The 17,716-nt window shown below is 37.8% G+C and overlaps 1 protein-coding gene across 6 annotated transcripts in view; it reads left to right on the forward strand.

Annotated features, from left to right (window-relative positions):
- LOC101797052 (protein transport protein Sec24D) overlaps positions 1-17,716 on the forward strand; it is a 57,483-nt gene that overhangs the window by 35,751 nt on the left and 4,016 nt on the right. For all 6 annotated transcript variants that reach the window (XM_038178983.2, XM_038178985.2, XM_072036819.1 and 3 more), the window contains 11 exons: positions 454-592; positions 2,288-2,403; positions 5,201-5,325; positions 9,287-9,478; positions 10,107-10,200; positions 12,289-12,405; positions 12,878-13,048; positions 13,819-13,915; positions 14,545-14,690; positions 16,159-16,297; positions 16,721-16,839. In XM_038178983.2, coding sequence (XP_038034911.2) covers positions 454-592; positions 2,288-2,403; positions 5,201-5,325; positions 9,287-9,478; positions 10,107-10,200; positions 12,289-12,405; positions 12,878-13,048; positions 13,819-13,915; positions 14,545-14,690; positions 16,159-16,297; positions 16,721-16,839 — 1,455 coding nt within the window. The remainder of the gene's footprint in view (positions 1-453; positions 593-2,287; positions 2,404-5,200; positions 5,326-9,286; positions 9,479-10,106; positions 10,201-12,288; positions 12,406-12,877; positions 13,049-13,818; positions 13,916-14,544; positions 14,691-16,158; positions 16,298-16,720; positions 16,840-17,716) is intronic.

Consider the following 17,716-nt stretch of genomic DNA (forward strand, 5'->3'; position numbering starts at 1 on the left):
GAAGCTTTCTTAGTAACTACCTGTTTGGGATAGCTGCATGCAGTCAATGAGTATCAAATTTCTTTGAGAAAAGCTCAATCTGATAGAGAAGGCGAAATACTTGATCCCAGCAGATTTCTCCCTTGTGAGCTATAAAAATCCTTTGCTGGAGAAAGTCAGCCTAGAGCCCTGAACTTCCGATGCTTTCAAAGTGTTGTAGGCTCTTTGTGTGGATCCTTTATTTCTTTCTGATAAATACCAAAATAGGGAGCTTGTGAGCTTGAAAATTAAGTTCTTTAGGGGACCTACAAGGTTGAGCCAGCTGTACTGGAGAATTTAGATAAATGCTGAACAATAATTTCTTGGTCAGGTGAAATCTAACAAGTGTTAAGGCTGAGTAGCAGCTTTCTAGCTCACTTTATTTGGTTTCAAATTTGCAGTGCTTTTTATAACTTCATGTACCTCTTCATTTAGACACCTCTTTATGTTGTAAACCATGGTGAGACTGGACCAATCCGATGTAACAGATGCAAAGCTTACATGTGTCCCTTCATGCAGTTTATTGAAGGTGGAAGAAGGTATCAGTGTGGATTTTGCAATTGTATAAATGATGGTAAGTGATATTTCTCTGATCAGTGATTCATACAAATTCCATAAAACTAAAAAGGACTTGTATCCCTGAAATGATTTTCTTGACTAGCTGACTTGAAAATAGTTTAGTGAGATGAAGTAGCAAGGGCTAATTCACAAATTAAAACAACAACAAAAAATACTACCTACTAAAAATACTTAAAACACTTCTTCAGTCCGGTATTTAAAAATAAACGTAAGAAAAAGTAATGCTAAACCATGAAGTCCAAGTCCAGTCTGTTATGATCAAAAGTTTATTTTAAAATATTATGTCAACATAGGATAAAAAGCTGCTTGTATTGCTAACCAAGAGCAACTTTTGTGTAGAGAAATTAATTTCTTAAAGAAATCTAAATGTTCAGCAAAGAATTATTTAGGTCCATGTTAGACTAGTCTTAGCCATGGCTGTGGATGCAGTGGTTAAATAGCCTATTAATCTTCCTGTGACAAGTGTTGGTTTTCACAGAAGATACCATGCCATATTTGTTCAAGTGTGCTGCATGTGACTTAAAACTGTTCTTGTGCTCTTGGATATATCCCAGATCTTTGCCAGAAGTAGCCTTTATAGACATTTGTATCAAGTTGGATTTCCTCAGCTGGATCACAGTGGTATAGTGCTTTCCCTAATACAGTAATCTTTTCATCTCTGAAATGTGAACCTTGACAGGCTCATTCCAACTTCTTTTCTGCCTGAGGCTCAGATGTTTGTGCAATCACGGCAGATAGCAAATTTCCTAGTTTGTTAGCAGTTCAAACTCTCATAAAGAGAAATTTGAATGCATTATGAACATTTTAATAAAGACATTTCAGTTGTAGTATAATTTTCAATCATGCTTTGTATTGGTAGTGTCTTTTATCCAAACTGGAAAGCATTTAAAAACATTAATGAGACCTAGAAATGCCCCAAAAACTAGGTAGATATTCTGCATCTCCTGCTTTTAACAGGCAAAAATGTAAAAAATAATATTTTTTGAGGAAAAAAGAGCTAAAATTGATTGAGGAAAAAAGAGCTAAAATCCAGACGTGACTCTTCCCAGTGTGGCTAGCCATTAGACTAGCTGCCTGTAAATTGGTGGTGGCAAAACAACATGGTTTCTTAATGCTTGCTTTGGAGTTCTACATGCTTTATGTGAAGCCACAGAATGTTCACAATTTGATGGACTGAAGGCAGCTTGCTGTACAGTAGGCCAGGTTTGTGAATGTTGCAGAGTTATTTCCAGTGCATGGTAATGTTGCATAAAGCACCACAGGCTTTAGGAAAAGTGCTGTTTTTAACTCCGGTGATGTGAATTGAGCTTTGAGTAGATGGTATCTTTCTAACAAAATAGCCATCATTTAGTCTGTAGCCTGAGGATAGCAGACCTGTGGAAATAACCTGGGTCAGTTTTACCTACTCAAGCTTGACAGGGTAGAGATAAGAGAAAATTGACATTCAAAGGGGAATTTGCTGTATTCTCCTAATACAAGAGAAGCTCACATTACCAGGATGTTGTGAGGTTTGTTTGTTTTCTTAAATCAGTTTGAAGAAAAAAACATAACCTGGCTAAAATTTACACACCTCTTTGATCAATAACAGAGGAGCCTATGTTACTACATGATAACTATTGAAAAGAGTTGTTGGGTTGTTCCTCTCCACACTGTAAACGTTTTTTTTACCTGCTCTTGTATTGGTTTTTAGTCCCGCCGTTCTTCTTTCAACATCTGGACCACATTGGCCGACGGGTAGACCATTATGAAAGACCTGAGCTATCTCTGGGATCATATGAATATGTTGCTACTTTGGATTATTGCCGAGTGAGTATTTCCAATACGCAAAATTATTTATGATTTGATGTCAAAACAAACAAAATCCTTTAAGTACCTGTGTTGGAGTAAATGCACTTACAAGCTGAATATCAGAGTCCAAGAACATTTTAGAAAATGTGCAGATGTGGAGGATTTAAGCTTACAATAATGTTTTGCTCTTTTGTGCTGGATGGAGACTAGCAACTAACAGTAATAAATCGTTTCTCAAAGTCGTGGGTCACAAGTCTTCAACTGAGATGCTGGTTTGGTCCTTGGAAGCATTTAGAGGATGTTCAGAGGCTATAGTTCAAATTCTGATGCAGCGTTGCATTTTAGCTGCATGACTTACTAATTTTGCAGACCAACATGCACCTGAATTGCCTTCTCAGCTTTTCAAACCTTAGCATGGGAATTTGAATCTTGTCTTGGCATGAGTAGTTTTAGTGTTCTGACCAGTAAGTTGAATGGGTTCTCTCTCCTAATAATTAATTAAGAACTTGATCCAAAGTCTACTCAAGCCACTGGAAGTATTTGTAGTTGATTTTATTAGATAGCTATATTTTGTACTTCCCAAAGCATAAATTATTTAAGCTTTTCAAACTTTTTTACAAAATTTTTCAAAATTCCTAGTGTGACCTCATCTTCCCACAGCAGCATGGACATATTTTTTGGTGCTTTCTGAATTGGGTGGAATTTTCTTTCCATCGGTGGAATGCGGATATGATAAAATTAGGAAAGGCGGTTCAATCCAACAAAGCCTTGAAGTAGGTACAAGTAACTTCCTCAGACCATCAGATTATTTCTGGTACAAAGAAATGAACAAGTTTTAATTCTGGTCTCTCACAGGGGTACTGCTTCCAAGTCCACTGAAATCCCTGAGACTGCCTTTAGAGATTCCATTGACATCTGCATTAAACCCCAGGGTGGGAGAGAACTCTGGCTGTAATGGGGCATTATAGAAATAGTGTGGGATCCTTGGTGTACATCCATCAAATTTGGTTCAGCTTTGCTGCTTTCTGCAGCTAAGCTTTTGAAAATGTGTATACTGAATAGCTCCATTCGATTTTCAGTTTTCCCTATTGAGTAACCGATGTTCATCATCACAGTCTTGCTTTCAGTGCAGTGAATGTGCCATATAGTTTAAATGAGGGAGCTTCTGTGATAAGCCATCCAGCATGGTTTGTCTTCTTGTTCCATAGACTCAGCAGAATGTTACAAAAAATAAATCTGATAAAATCAGCACTCACACTGGCAATGTTAAGTCATTAAATTTTAGAGAAGTTAACGTTATTTTCTCATTTTGCTCCAAGTTAGAAAAGTTTAGTTCTTTTATAAATCAGTTTAAGACCAGAACTGAAAAGCCATTTCCTTTTGTGCTTATCAAATGACAAGGATGAATGGCTAAAAAAAGTTAATAACAGCTGTTTTGCATTATTGTGCTCCTGCTCAGTGGATGTGGCAAGAGCACAAATTCTCATTTCTGCCATATATTTGTTAGAAATTACGTAGGAATTCTTTATAAATAGAGATGTGCTACGAGAGTTCAGAAAGTAGCGTTTGATATGTTTTTTGAAACTAGAATCCAAATGCAAAAAACAGAACAGGTTTTAAAATTACTGTCTGGTTTTAGTTGACAAGAGTTAATCTTGATTTACGTGATTCAAATGAAGTGAGATCAAGGGTATAATGTTCAATTTTATGTGTTCTGAGGATATGACGATGGATAAGTCATATTTCAAGGATTAGATGATTTTTTTGTTATATGGAGTTTTCTGCAGATTATTTGTAATGAGTAAAATTTGGTAAGTGGTCAGAAGTCTTTATATGAAGGCAGTGAAATAGCATATGTAACTATAATGCAAAAGTTGTCCTGAACTTGACACCAGGTAATGACCACTACTCATCTTAATGAGAATTAGAAAAACTGAATTTAGGCATACGGCTAGGCCCATGATGATTACTGTTGCTATGTGCACTCTATATGATCTTCCTGGGCACATCAGTAAGCATTACATTACTTTGTTTATAAACAAAAATAAAACAATCATCATCTTGTTAGTTACAGAAGCTTGGTCAGTAGTGTATATGACAATATGTATGCTACTTAAATGTCTCTTATGTATGACTGTGGCTAAGAAGCTGTGCCAAAAGGAATCTGTACCAGTCTGAGTCGCTGCTCTGTATGTAGCAGTTGCATACATCGAGCATTACACTCTAGTGCTTTAATTATCTTACAGAAAATCAGCTTATTCCTGAAAGTACAGTTTTCTTATCTGTCCAGAGTGTACTGGAGCATGAGAAAGCAAGACAGAGAAGATGCTGATGAACAGTTGGTGGTGCTAGAGATTGCAGTATTTTAATTCTGGTTCAGTACCTAAGTCACATTTTCTGTTTCCAGATTGGTTAGAAATTGCTTAACAGTTTTTAGAGGCAAATGTTAACAAAAACTGAATTTAAGCATTTCTGTAAACAAAATGGTATTGTGTAAGCATATATGGAATACAGAAACAAATTTGTTTAAACACTTGAATTCCAATAGAAAATGCTAGTATTTCGTCTTATCTAATAAACTTTTATCCTTTACGTATTTTATTCTATTAGGATCTATTTTCCAGTAGTACAGTTTATTCCAAGGATGGTGCTTACCCAGGACATGCCATCTTTCTGTAATAATTACTCTTTCTAATTCATAGCATTTTTCAAATGACTAAACACAGTATTTAGATTGCCCTATGGTACCTTTTTGTAAATCTTTTTGACATAACAGGACACTGTCTAATTTTCTCTGTGAATATTTTTTCCATAGAATAACAAGCCTCCAAATCCACCAGCTTATATCTTCATGATTGATGTATCATACCGAAATATAAACAGTGGTCTAGTTAAACTCATATGTGAGGAACTGAAGACACTGCTAGATAAGCTTCCAAGGTAAAGAAACATACATGGGTTTTGCTTAATGTACCATACCGCAGTTTACAAGAAGCTCTGCATGTTGAGAGGTAAAACCAAGAAAGTACAAAAAATGACAGAACTTACAATACAGGTATTTTTGAGGTGGTAGTGACTAAATGGTAATTTAAAAATTGCTGGCAGTTTTTGAAAAATTAAGATTGATATCTGGGTTTACGATATGAACGGAAGGAATGCCTTGTACTGACTGAACATGTAGCACTTTCTTTTCTTTTCCTGTACTGAACTCTAGTGGTATTATCAGCTAAGTCCCAGCTTGTAGTTTTGACTTTATGTGCTGTGGTTCTGTTTACTGCAGTGCTACTGTTCTCGTTAGATTAAGCAGAGAAATACCACAAACCAGAATCTCAAGAAAGTAAAGTCTCTCTAAAGCCAGTGTTGGTAGGTTGTATCTTTAGCTCGTTTCTTTTTTTTTAATCAGCAGAACTTAGTTTCCTTTGTTGTGAGATTTTTCTGCCCTGCTATGTATCTGAGAGGTGAGCAAATCTTGTAGGCAACTGACATTCTGTTAAGTATGGCATGTTTGCTATGTCAGCATGTCCTGGTTTCAGTTAGAACAGAGTTGATTTTCTTCCTAGTTGCTGGTGGAATGCTGTGTTTTGGCTTGGGATGAGAAGAGCGCTGATAACACCCCGATGCTTTAATTGTTGCAGAGCAGTGCTTATACTAAGCCAAGGACATCTCAGCCTTTTGCTCTGTCCTGCCAACGGGCAGGCTGGGGGTGCAGTAAGAGCTGGGAGGGGACAGACCCAGGACAGGTGACCCAAACTGGCCAAAGGGGTATTCCATGCCATCTGGGGTCATGCTGAACAATATATAGGGGTGGCTAGCTAGGGGAGGGGGCCGGACTGCTCGGGGTTAGGCTGGGCATCGGTCAGCAGGTGGTGAGCAATTGCATTGTGCATCACTTGTTTGTACACATTATTATTAGTAGTACTATTATTATCATTGTATTATTATTACTATTTTCCTGTCTTATTAAACTGTCTTTATCTCAACTCACGGGCTTCACTTTCCATTTCTCTCCCCCGTCCCGGAGGGGGAGGGTGAGTGAACGGCTGCGTGGTGTTTAGCTGCCGGACAGGTTAAACCACGACACAGCATTAAATGTGTAGTAGTACTATTACTACTGATCTGTATTAATCACAGTATATTGCTTTAGTATAGTTTCATGTAGTTTTCAGTATATGTTTAGTGCAGTTTTCACTAATGAATAATGCTGACAGTTAAATGAAAGCAGTGGCAGTCAGACTGAAAAAATTAAGTAGACGAGGTGTTTATTAGTTGAGGCATACAAAAGGATTGAAGAGCATACAGAAAGAAAATGCATTCTGAATAACAGTGTTTATAGAGGGAGAACATGCTTAAGAAACAGAGGGAGCAAAGTGAGGAAGAGTGGGAGACAAGACCCTTGAGATGAACAGGGATATGTTAATCTTTTTATCATATGTGCTTGTCACATTTCACATATGTGATCTCTGTGCATGAAAGAGATTCCAGTTCAGGGTGGGGAGTTTGTCAGATGCCCGTGTAAGACCATCCCTTGCGCACTTTGTCGTTGAAGATTACACTGGAGACACGAGTGTTTGATATTGTCCTGCACATACATGTATCTCAGAGCTTTCTATCAGGATTGGTCATGACTCTGAAGATAATAAAAGGCCATGGGTATAGTAGCAAAAAACAATTGGCAGTTTCGGAACACCTGGTCTTGAATAGAGAAAGTAAAGGAAAAATGAAAGCAAGTGTATCTACATCACAAGAAGTAACATACACTTCCTCAGAAGCACTCTGTAGATATCTACTGCTAAATACCCTGTTTGCATGGACAAAGTTTTCACGTCCACTGAAAAAAGCAAGATAGATAAATAAAGGGCAGGCCCATTGGTTTCTTCAGAGTGATATGTTGCCTTTAAACAATATGAATTGAAAAATAATAATAATCAGGCACTCACTCCACCAGCATTTGTGGTGAAACTTCTATTTTGGTGCTAAGACGTGAACTTCACTGTGTGTTCATTTTCTGTTGCTGAAGAAAGACACCTGCAAAAACATTCTGCTGTTATCACATGAGGTGAAAACCCTGTGCTCAGATTTCCGGGAGCCCAAATTCTTTAAGAGGAAAGACTTCTGGTTAACAGAGCAATGTGTGTAACAAAAAGGCCACTGGTGTAGCGGCTTGTGGCAGGTAAGCCTGTGAGAATGGCTGAGAAATTAAAGCTAGCAAATAATGGATTAAGTTAGGTGTCTAGCGACTTTGTGTTAAAAGGGCTTTATGCTTCTGCAGATTTGCAGCACAGCAGCAAACATATTATTTGCTTGCTAGAAGTTTTAGGGCAGGCGCTTTCAAATTTAGATGTTCTAAACCAGAACACTAATTCTCTGTTTAGATAAATAGAGAAATGTGTTTACAGAAATTCTGCTCTTGACCTCAGAAAATCACGCTATTTGTACCAGTATGATTTTTTAGACATATAACTTAAAAACATTTGAGTGCATTTGATTCAGACATCTCATTCTGAGGCACTAAAAAGAACTAAGTGTGTTAGCCACACAGGCAGTCAGCTGCTGTGTTTGACAAGTGACCTTTGAAACAATGATAGAAGAAATCACATTGTATTGTGTACACTGCCACACTGTAAGGAGCAGTGTCTGATGAAATTGTCCCACATACCTGCTGTGTAACCTGCTGTGTAAAAGCGTTGGAACCAGTAGGATGATGCGGCTATTGCTCCTTGAAGTAGGAAAGTGCTGTATGTGCCTGAAGTTAGGAATAACTTGTCCTGAATGCTCCCTGTTAATCACGTTACTTAGAAAATAGTAGTGTCTGATTGCTAGGAGTGATTAGAGACTTGCATTCAGAAAGGATGCATCTATGTGAGTTGGAGGATCTCAGAGAGATTATTTAAAATGCTTCTTTACAGAATGTGTTCATATAGAATATTGGTTTGTTTTAAATCAAAAGTAGCTCCTTTCTCATCCAGCGGTTTCCACAAAACAGGAATGGTGGCTTAGTGTTCTTTATTGACATGCGTGTTAAAGATCATAGACGTGAAAAATCATTTCCCTCCCAAGCTCAAGGTTTTAGGTGAAGCTTGTAAAACCAAAAGAATGTGCTATTTTAGAAGTAATTAAGACTGATTTTTGGAATTTGACTTAATAAACTTAGGGCTGCAAACCTGGTCTCACTAGTTTTATTAATGATGCTGCTACTAATGACACAGTAGCTAGTGCTTAGGGGAGTTACCTCCTGCAAAAGAGCTCCTGAGCTCACTGCTCACAGTGTTCTTGCAGGTGAGGTGTAGCTCACAGCGGCAGTTTGTGAGCTTTAGCTAGCCTGGGAACACAGCACGAATAACAAAAAATTTCTACAGTACACTTCCTGTATGATGCATAGTTATGAGGGATCCAAGACCTTTTGCTGCTTAAAAGCAGTCCTGCCAAAGCAGAAGATTGGTGACTTTCAGGCTTCAGTGCCTCAGACATTATTCAAGCCTAGTAACTGCTCTCTCCAGGCGCTGATCATTAGTGTCACTGAATTACAGTGTATTCTAAATAAAGCTGATTTTCTGATTGTGTTTTCTAAAGGATTGTCCTGTTATCTCTTTTCCATGTTTTGCAGATATAGTCTATTCTTTATCTTACATATTCTAGCCTGCTTGAATGGGACGCACAGTTGATAGGGGTGACTTTAAGATATATATTAAAAAATAAAATAAAATTACAACAGTTTATTTAATCAGGTTGTTTTAATTTGACTGGAGGCAAAGACTGGGGCAATTACATCTGGTTGGTTGTTTGCTTTGTTGCTCCCAGTACAGATAATGATCTGAAAGCAGCCCCGCATTTCAAAGTAATGCCCTTATTGCAAAGCCAGAGTTTCAGAATTTTAACCACTTTTTTTTTGTTTTTCTCACAGAGAAGAGCAAGAAGAATCCTCTGCAATTCGAGTTGGTTTTGTCACTTATAACAAGGTCCTCCACTTCTTTAATGTAAAAAGCAACTTAGCTCAGCCTCAGATGATGGTGGTCTCGGATGTCGGAGAAGTTTTTGTTCCTTTGCTGGATGGTTTCCTTGTTGACTTTCAGGAATCACGATCTGTTGTTAACAAGTAAAGTACAACAATTCCATATCTGAATAAGAGCTGAATGCTTAGAATAGACGTTTTCCCTTTTAGTCAGGTGTGTTACAAGGCTTTGGAGGATGCATGAATTTGTTGAAATGCTTTACAATTCAGCAGATGCACCAAGTCCTGCATTTCCACATTTGAGGGGAAACAAAAGTGGTAGCAGCAACTTGCAGTGCTGAATTTGAAAGCCTGTTTAGACAAGCTGTGAGCCAGGCATCTTCAGTTCTGCTTTGTCTGAAGTGGGAGGGCAAGTTGTGGCTTTGTGCCATGTTGAATGTTTTTCCTGGTTTTCCTTCTATATATGTGATGCATGCCTAGGTATGATCTAAAGACTATTAAGTCTTTATCCATACCTGAACTCCTTTATTTTTAGCTATTTTTGATTTAATGCATGTTCCTTTATGTTACCAGCTTTGAAATAATGCATTTCAATAGAATTCTAAAATTCATGTTTAATTTTATTCCGGCTGGAATCCTAAGAAATCAAAATTTTTAAGTATAAACTTGCATGGAAAAGAAATTCCTCTATGAAGACTTGGTATGTCACATTTTTGGGGATTATCCCAAATATGCTAACCAGTTCAGACACTGAACCTTTCTTCTTTCATAGCTTGTTGGACCAGATTCCAGAGATGTTTGCAGACACTAATGAGAGTGAGACCATCTTTGCTCCTGTTATCCAGGCTGGCATGGAGGCACTAAAGGTTACAATGTTCCTCTCTGTCAAAGTAGTTCTTTAATTAGAACAAGGCATGATAACCTGTAGCTTGCTAAAGACCAGTGCCAAATCCTTCTACAAATCATAATGGGAAATGAGAAAAAATAAATAAATAAATAATAATCACTGATCGTTTCCAGCACTGATGTCCCATTATTGTAACAGCACCTTTGAATTCCTTTTGTTTAGAAAGAACTGACAAGTGTAACATCTATTTCCAGATTCTCCTTATTGAGCGAAACCAGTCATAGAATCACTTAAGTTGGAAAAGACCAGTTTGGTTTCTTATTCAGCATTTAAGAGATAAGGTGTTTAGTCACTACAGTATAATTAATATAACTAATAGATAACTCGGGATGTTTGTACAGACTTCTAGATGCATCTAAGTAACTTGCTGTATGTCAGGGATATCCCTTGAACTGCTGGCATTTCTGTGGAGCGTTGACAATTAAAAGAATGACACAGATTGATTTATCTGTGAGCTCAAACTCTGAGTAGATATATTGAGCCAAAATTGTACAGCATCTCTCAAATCCCATTTCTTAAATATGTAACTGATACTCGTTTTCTTCTTACTCGTAGTAGAATGTATGTGTGCAAAATATTTATACATTTGGTTACCACTTCTATCAAAATGTTCTTTCCCAGTATTTGACTTCTACAAAACAAACTTAACACCCATAAATGTAAATTTCCTTTTGATGTTGTTCCTATAAAAACACTTCTCAAATAAACTTCTTATTTAACTAGTATTTTAAAGTTATAAGTTGCAAGGATGCTCCCTGGGAATCATTAATATGCGTATACATGTGTTCAAGAAAATAACTAATCTGAGAAGAATAAAATATATTCTTCTTTGAGATTCATAAATCTTTAGAAATCGTATATGCATTTTAGACACATTGTCAAAAGTAGTGTTAGTAATTCTTGATGCGTATGGTGGTAACTCAATCTTGCATTCTTTAGAGACTACTTTTTAAGAGTAACTGAAATTGGCATTCATGATTAAAGGTAACCGTGCTATTACGGGTGAGATTCAGCTGTTAAAAGCAAGATACTGTCTTTGATTGCATTTCTGCCATAGTTAGCAAATTCCTAGTTTTCCCAGAAGAATGCCATGGCTTATTTTGAAATGTGGAGTATCTTGTGGATATATTAAGATCTGGAGGGGAAAGAGTACCAAAGCCCATTTGTGTCAGTACTCTCAGGTATTACATTTTTAAACTAGATGTGTGGTTAAGCCTGGAGCAGGAAAAGGGTAAATGCCTCCTTCCTTCCTTTCACCTTCACCCAACTTCTTCAGTGCTTAAGGATTTAGAATTCTGAAGACTAACCAGTTTTCATTCCTATTAACTGTCTCAATATCAAGTGAAAAACTGGATTTTGTAAATTTTGGTGGAAGAGCTTGTTAGCAGTACAAAGATGCTTGTGGTATGGCTACCATTGCTATTCCCTTCTTTGGAATTGAAGGGTTTTTGTCAGCAGTTTGCCGTCCCAGTTTGCAAATCCTATGGCCTCATTAGAGTTCTAGATAACAATTGAAAACTTGAGTAAAACCAGCTTTTACTTTATTTCTTAGTGACAAGAGTTAATGTTAATCACAAGTTTTGATGCTCTACATTTTAGTGTAGTTTAAATGTGGAATCTAGTCCAGGAATGTAATTGTTGTTCTTCTTTAAAAATACAGTGGATAACAGTGCACCCAAACTGAAGAAGCAGTATTTTTTTAACCTTTTATCCTTGTTGCTTGCTGCATAATGCTTGTATCTAACTTAAATGTCTCTAGGTACTTCTAGTTTTGCCCACCAAGATTTTAGTGTCCCATGTAGGAATTACTGTACCGGTGCATCATCCAAAGGATCTGTGTTAGACTAAGTTATTTACTGACACAAAATTCCCAGTTTGTTTTGGGATTTCACTTCCATCAAGTGTAAAGACTAAATGAATGGTTTGGCTCTGAAGAACTTTTGCAGAAAGTTTTCACTGTTCTTAGAGATACCACAGCATGTGAATGAAAATTAGGCTTGTTTATCTGAGTAATAGAATAAATGTCAATATGGTGTCTTTGCAACAGGCTGCAGAATGTGCTGGAAAATTGTTTATCTTCCATTCTTCATTGCCAACTGCGGAAGCACCAGGGAAGCTGAGAAACAGAGATGACAAAAAACTACTCAATACAGATAAAGAAAAGGTATTTTCTACTTGGAGTTCACAGGGGACTGCTATTACACTAAATTCCTCTAGTAGAGCCTTGGTCTTTTTCACTTCTTTTCTTTTACAAATAATTGTTGTTTAAATACATAATATTCCCATATTACACTGTGCCCTGATGATTTAGGTATTAACATATAGGGATTGGCCCTACAAGAACTATGAGGCTAAAGTATGGGCCAGGCAGCAACACCCATCAGTAAAGGAAATCAACCAGCTGCAAATAATTCCACCTTCCAAGAGCCTTTGCTACCTGCAAGGTGTGATTTAGTTCTACAAGAACAGACTGAGTTTTCAATGCATATATGTGGTGATAGAATGTATGAGCAGGGGCAACATCATTACAATCAAATCCATGTCTCGTTTTTATTTTTCGTTCGGGTATTTGGATTGTGATTGGCTACCAACAGTATCTAATGTTATCACATTTGTATTTTTTTAATTCTGTGCAGACACTCTTCCAGCCTCAAGTAAATTATTATGAGACTTTAGCCAGAGATTGCGTGGCTAACGGCTGCTGCGTGAATTTGTTCCTCTTCCCAAATCAGTATGTGGACATAGCCTCCCTGGGTCTTGTCACAATGTACACTGGAGGAACATTGTACAAGTACAACAATTTCCAGGTAAGTGATGCGAGTTTCCTACCAATCAGATAGTAACACCTGGGGACTGGTTGCTTTTATTTCAAAGCATGCTTTGACAGCGTAAAAGTAGATCAATTCTAGAAAAATTATTTATAGACCCCAGGTGGTAAAATTCAAAATGTAGAAACAGCAGATCAGGCGCAAATATCTTGAGACTGTAATTTTACTTCTGCATAAGTTGGTTGGTATCTTAAAATTAAACCTGCTTACCTACGTATGGTGACATCTGAGCAGTGTAGCTAATTACTCCTGCATTTACAGTTCAAAATGCTTATGATAAAGACACTACTCCCCCCCCCCCCCCAAAAAAAAAAAAAAAAGCCAAAAAAATTGTAAACAACACTTTTCATGTGGAATAGGGGATTCTCTCCGTGTCATCAGCTGATCTGCAAAACCAGTTTTTGCGAAGTGAACAAGACTAATTATTAAAGCTGTACCACAAAATCCCAGCTAGCCTGTCAAGGGTAGGTGCAAGGATGGGTGTTACTGGAAACAGGTTTGATTGGAAGGAATCCTGCTTGACCAAGCTTAGAGATGAATTAACAGTGGATACTTGCGCATCTTTGTTTCTGTTAATAAAACAGCAACTGGCATTTCTTGCCATTTTTAAGAGAAGAGATGTTACTTGTGAAAAGATTTGAGGGGGGGGAGGGCAGGGGCACAGTTCACAGCAGGCTGAGGGAGTGCTGGATTTCTGCTGGTTTGCTGCCACCCCTTGGTGAACTGCAACTTGTGCTTTACACTTTCAGCTCAGTTCTGATAGCCCCCAGTTCCTCACCGACCTCAGGAAGGACATAGAAAAAAAGACCGGCTTTGATGCAATAATGAGGGTTCGGACAAGTACAGGTAACAGTACCATTGGGAATGAAAATAAACATGAATGCATGTGAGAATATATAACTGAAAATAACACAGTGCTGAAGTGCTCTACAGATCACTTGTAACGTCAAGCTTCCTGTTTTAACTTCATTATGTACCTTTTGAACAGTATGGACTGGTAAAATGAGCGTGCCCTTACTGTATATACCTACTTAAATCTGCAAATACGATTAAGGTTTCTGATCACTATGCATGCATCCTGAAATGCAAATAAGTTGTGCAAAAGAGGGTGTTGTTGCTGGACACTTGCATGTTCTTTTGTTACTTCAAATTAATGTTCTTACTTCTCAACCAATTATTCTTGCCTCAAATGCAAGTATTTGAGAAATACAGACACACAAAACAGCCAAGTGAACAGTGCAAAACGTTCTGGGTGTCTCTGAGCCACAGCACCTCTTCGTGGCCCATCAGAACAGTGAACAGCTTTGCTTGTCCTCACAGAAGGTGTTGACTGAGGTTGCACACACATGAGGGGAAATGGTTCACATTTTAGTTAGTAAGCAAAATTGAATGACCAAAAAAGAAGTCACAAAATAATGGCACTTGTGATTTTTAAATAAAATAATATATTTTTTGTTGTTTTTATCTGGCTACAGGCTTCAGGGCTACTGACTTCTTTGGTGCCATTTACATGAACAACACCACAGATGTAGAAATGGCAGCAGTTGACTGTGACAAGGCAGTGACGGTAGAGTTCAAACATGATGACAAACTGAATGAAGACAGTGGCGCCTTAATTCAGGTAAAAAAAAAAACCTTAAAGACATACCATGTCTTGAAATTGAGAGTAAGAACTTCTGCAGCCATAATAATAAAAAAGACGTTATGCCGAGGCACTGAGGGGAGGAAGGTACCGCTTGCACAGACTCTGATGTCATAGTACCACTAATAAGGTAAGCCAAAGATTGCGAACTTGCAATGCCATAACTTGCTGTTCCGAAACTCAAGAGATCCGTGCTTCCCTTCTTATTCTGCAATAGGGCATGCCTCAGTAATAGTTCCTGGAAATGCAGATTAGGCAATAATTAAAACTGGCATTTCTCTGCTTACTTGCCAACACTTGTGATATGCCTGTGCCTAAGAAAAGATGTGCCCCAACCATCAGCAGATAATGCAACATTGCCACTTACTGTTCTAGGTATTTTGTCATGACATTTTTCTTTTATTAACAGCAGAAAATGTTACAGCTTGCAAGGTTTTGAACTTACTTAAGCCATGGAATTATCTGAGTGTTCATTTCTGCTCTGCTTAGCTTTTATCTTGCCCCTATAAATACCCTTCATAGGCTAGCAGTTAATCCTTGCACAAATACAGTACTGTGGAACATCCACTTTGGTATGTCTGCCATCACTTCCTGAAGCAGTGCTGCAGCATTGACAGGAAGAGTGTGTGCCATGTAGATGTTGTGTTTACCTGGCTTCCCTGTGACAGAGACATGCAGTAGATCCAGTGCATGTCTGACTGCAGTCAACTGCAGTTGGTATTTGCCTTGCAGACTTCAGTTTGTAGCTGTAGATGATGATGAGATTCTTTTTTGATTGCGGTGCTAGGAAATGAGCGTGTGCCAGCAAAATGTTAGTAGTCAGGAAAGCCTGAGCTCAGTTCCTTTACTTTTCATACTTGGAAAAGGGTTTCCCGAAATGCTAATGTTACATTAAAGCAGAATTGGCGTCATAAGCAAATTCATAAATTATCCCTCCAATTTTAATATCTAAGTCAATGGAAGGGATGAGATACAGGGGTGGGGTTAGAAGGACTTCATGTCACTTCACAAGCAATTTATTCATGTAAGAAGACCCCCTTCGCTTTTCAAGATCACTAAGTTTTTGTGTTGCTGTTGCTGATAACGTGCTTTGCAAATTTTCAATCGGTGGTCTATTGTTTTCAGATGATACCATCAGTATGTAGCAAATGAGAGAGTAATAAGCCTTTCAATCAGTCATGTATTTGTATACTTTTATGACACACATACTTTTAAGGCTAATAATTTTTATAATGCATTTACATGTCTAATCTACTTCCACAAAATGTACAGGTATGGTGTTTTTCTAGTTAATTAATGCTGAAGCAGCACTACTAGGCTGGGCTGTCCTTGGGAGTAATTACATGCCTTTGATGCACAAGGTGGTGGCTCTTACACAATGGACACTTTGCGGACTGACTTTTTGTTTTAAACTTAAAATGAATGGTAATTGGCTCATCTGTTGCAGTGTGCTGTCCTTTACACATCAATAAGTGGACAAAGAAGACTGCGCATACACAATATTGGTTTAAACTGTAGCTCCCAGTTAGCTGATGTCTACAAGACTTGCGAGACTGACGCACTGATCAACTTCTTTGCTAAGTCAGGTAAAGTTATAGCAGATCAGTTTTGTTTCGTTTTTGCTTTCTCTAGGGGTGGAAGAAGAGGAAGGTAGGAGAGATGAAGTGATTGCCTAGTGGGAAATTGTGTTTTGTAACTTGCTATTCCAAGCCTCAGCAACTTGCAACTCTGTTACAAAGTAGAAAAGAGAAGTACATTATGTATTCAGATATACATGCCATAAAAATAATTCTGGGGAAGGTAGCTAGAAACAGGTAATGCACGAAAGTGTATAGGCCTTTCTTTGTGAAGATTAATAAGCATCCTTTAAAATGATACAGGGAAGATTGAAAAGGCACTCATAGAGGTAAGTTTTACTATATTAAAAACTAATTAAAACCTAGCAAAATGTAGATACTCTAAAAGCGTGTCTGTTATTAACATACTCTTTTGTTCTTCTGTATTTGTAGCTTTTAAAGCTATTCTAAGCCAACCCCTGAAGACAGTCAGAGAGATCCTGGTCAATCAGACAGCTCACATGCTGGCGTGTTACCGCAAGAACTGTGCCAGCCCATCAGCAGTAAGCCAGGTGAGGATGCCCCTGCCTAAGTTAGGCGATTGCAGCAGAGGAACAACCAGCCCTGCAATGTCAGCAGTGCCAGAAAGGGAAACTTCAGGACATGCTTCTCCTTTTTGCATCTTCTTCCAAGTCTAATTAATGGCAGGTTTGATTCAATGGTAGCAATTGCAGCATATGGAGGCTGTTCTGGGACAAATGGCAGTGCCAGTGAGGAAGCTGATTACCATGCTCATACCAGACAGATGAGACAGCTGGTTTTCTTCCTGCTGAAATCATATGCTAGTTCACAACAAAAGTTTTTATTTTTCTTCTTACGCTGTTTATAAAAAAAAGGCATTTTGATTTTTGACAATTAAGACTGTTGTCAAAGTTGAAAATAGCTTTGTAACTCAGTAAACAATCTGAATTTATGTGTAGCGCTCTCAAAGACTGCTGGAGGGATAAATACATGATGTCTAGATGGGACCATAGTCTTAGGGAAAAAAATCCACGGTGATTAAAATACAATTCAGCAACTCCCCCCCCCCTTTTTTTTTTTTTTACTGTTACCAAACAGTAGTAAGAAGCTCTGTAAACATGGTTACTTTTATTCCATGCTAGTTGAAAATTCTTTCAAATGTAGTAATCATCAGTTCCCTCTTTTTATATATACAGAGTACTGGGGGGGAAGTTTACTGAATAAGGTGCTTTCAAATTATTTCAGCAACTGTTTCTGGAAAAAAAAGTACTTTCCCAGTTCAAAAAAAGATCCAAAGTTGGATGGACTAAACTCCAATCCTATAAACCTTTAAACCTGAATTTTTCTTACAACTCCCAAGATATCACCACATATTTTCCAGCTTTTGAGGCACTTCAAAAGATTGCTGGAAGAGGTGGCATTTTTCCT

The sequence above is a fragment of the Anas platyrhynchos genome, chromosome 4 (assembly GCF_047663525.1).
Source record: "Anas platyrhynchos isolate ZD024472 breed Pekin duck chromosome 4, IASCAAS_PekinDuck_T2T, whole genome shotgun sequence".
NCBI classification, from domain to species: Eukaryota; Metazoa; Chordata; class Aves; order Anseriformes; family Anatidae; genus Anas; species Anas platyrhynchos.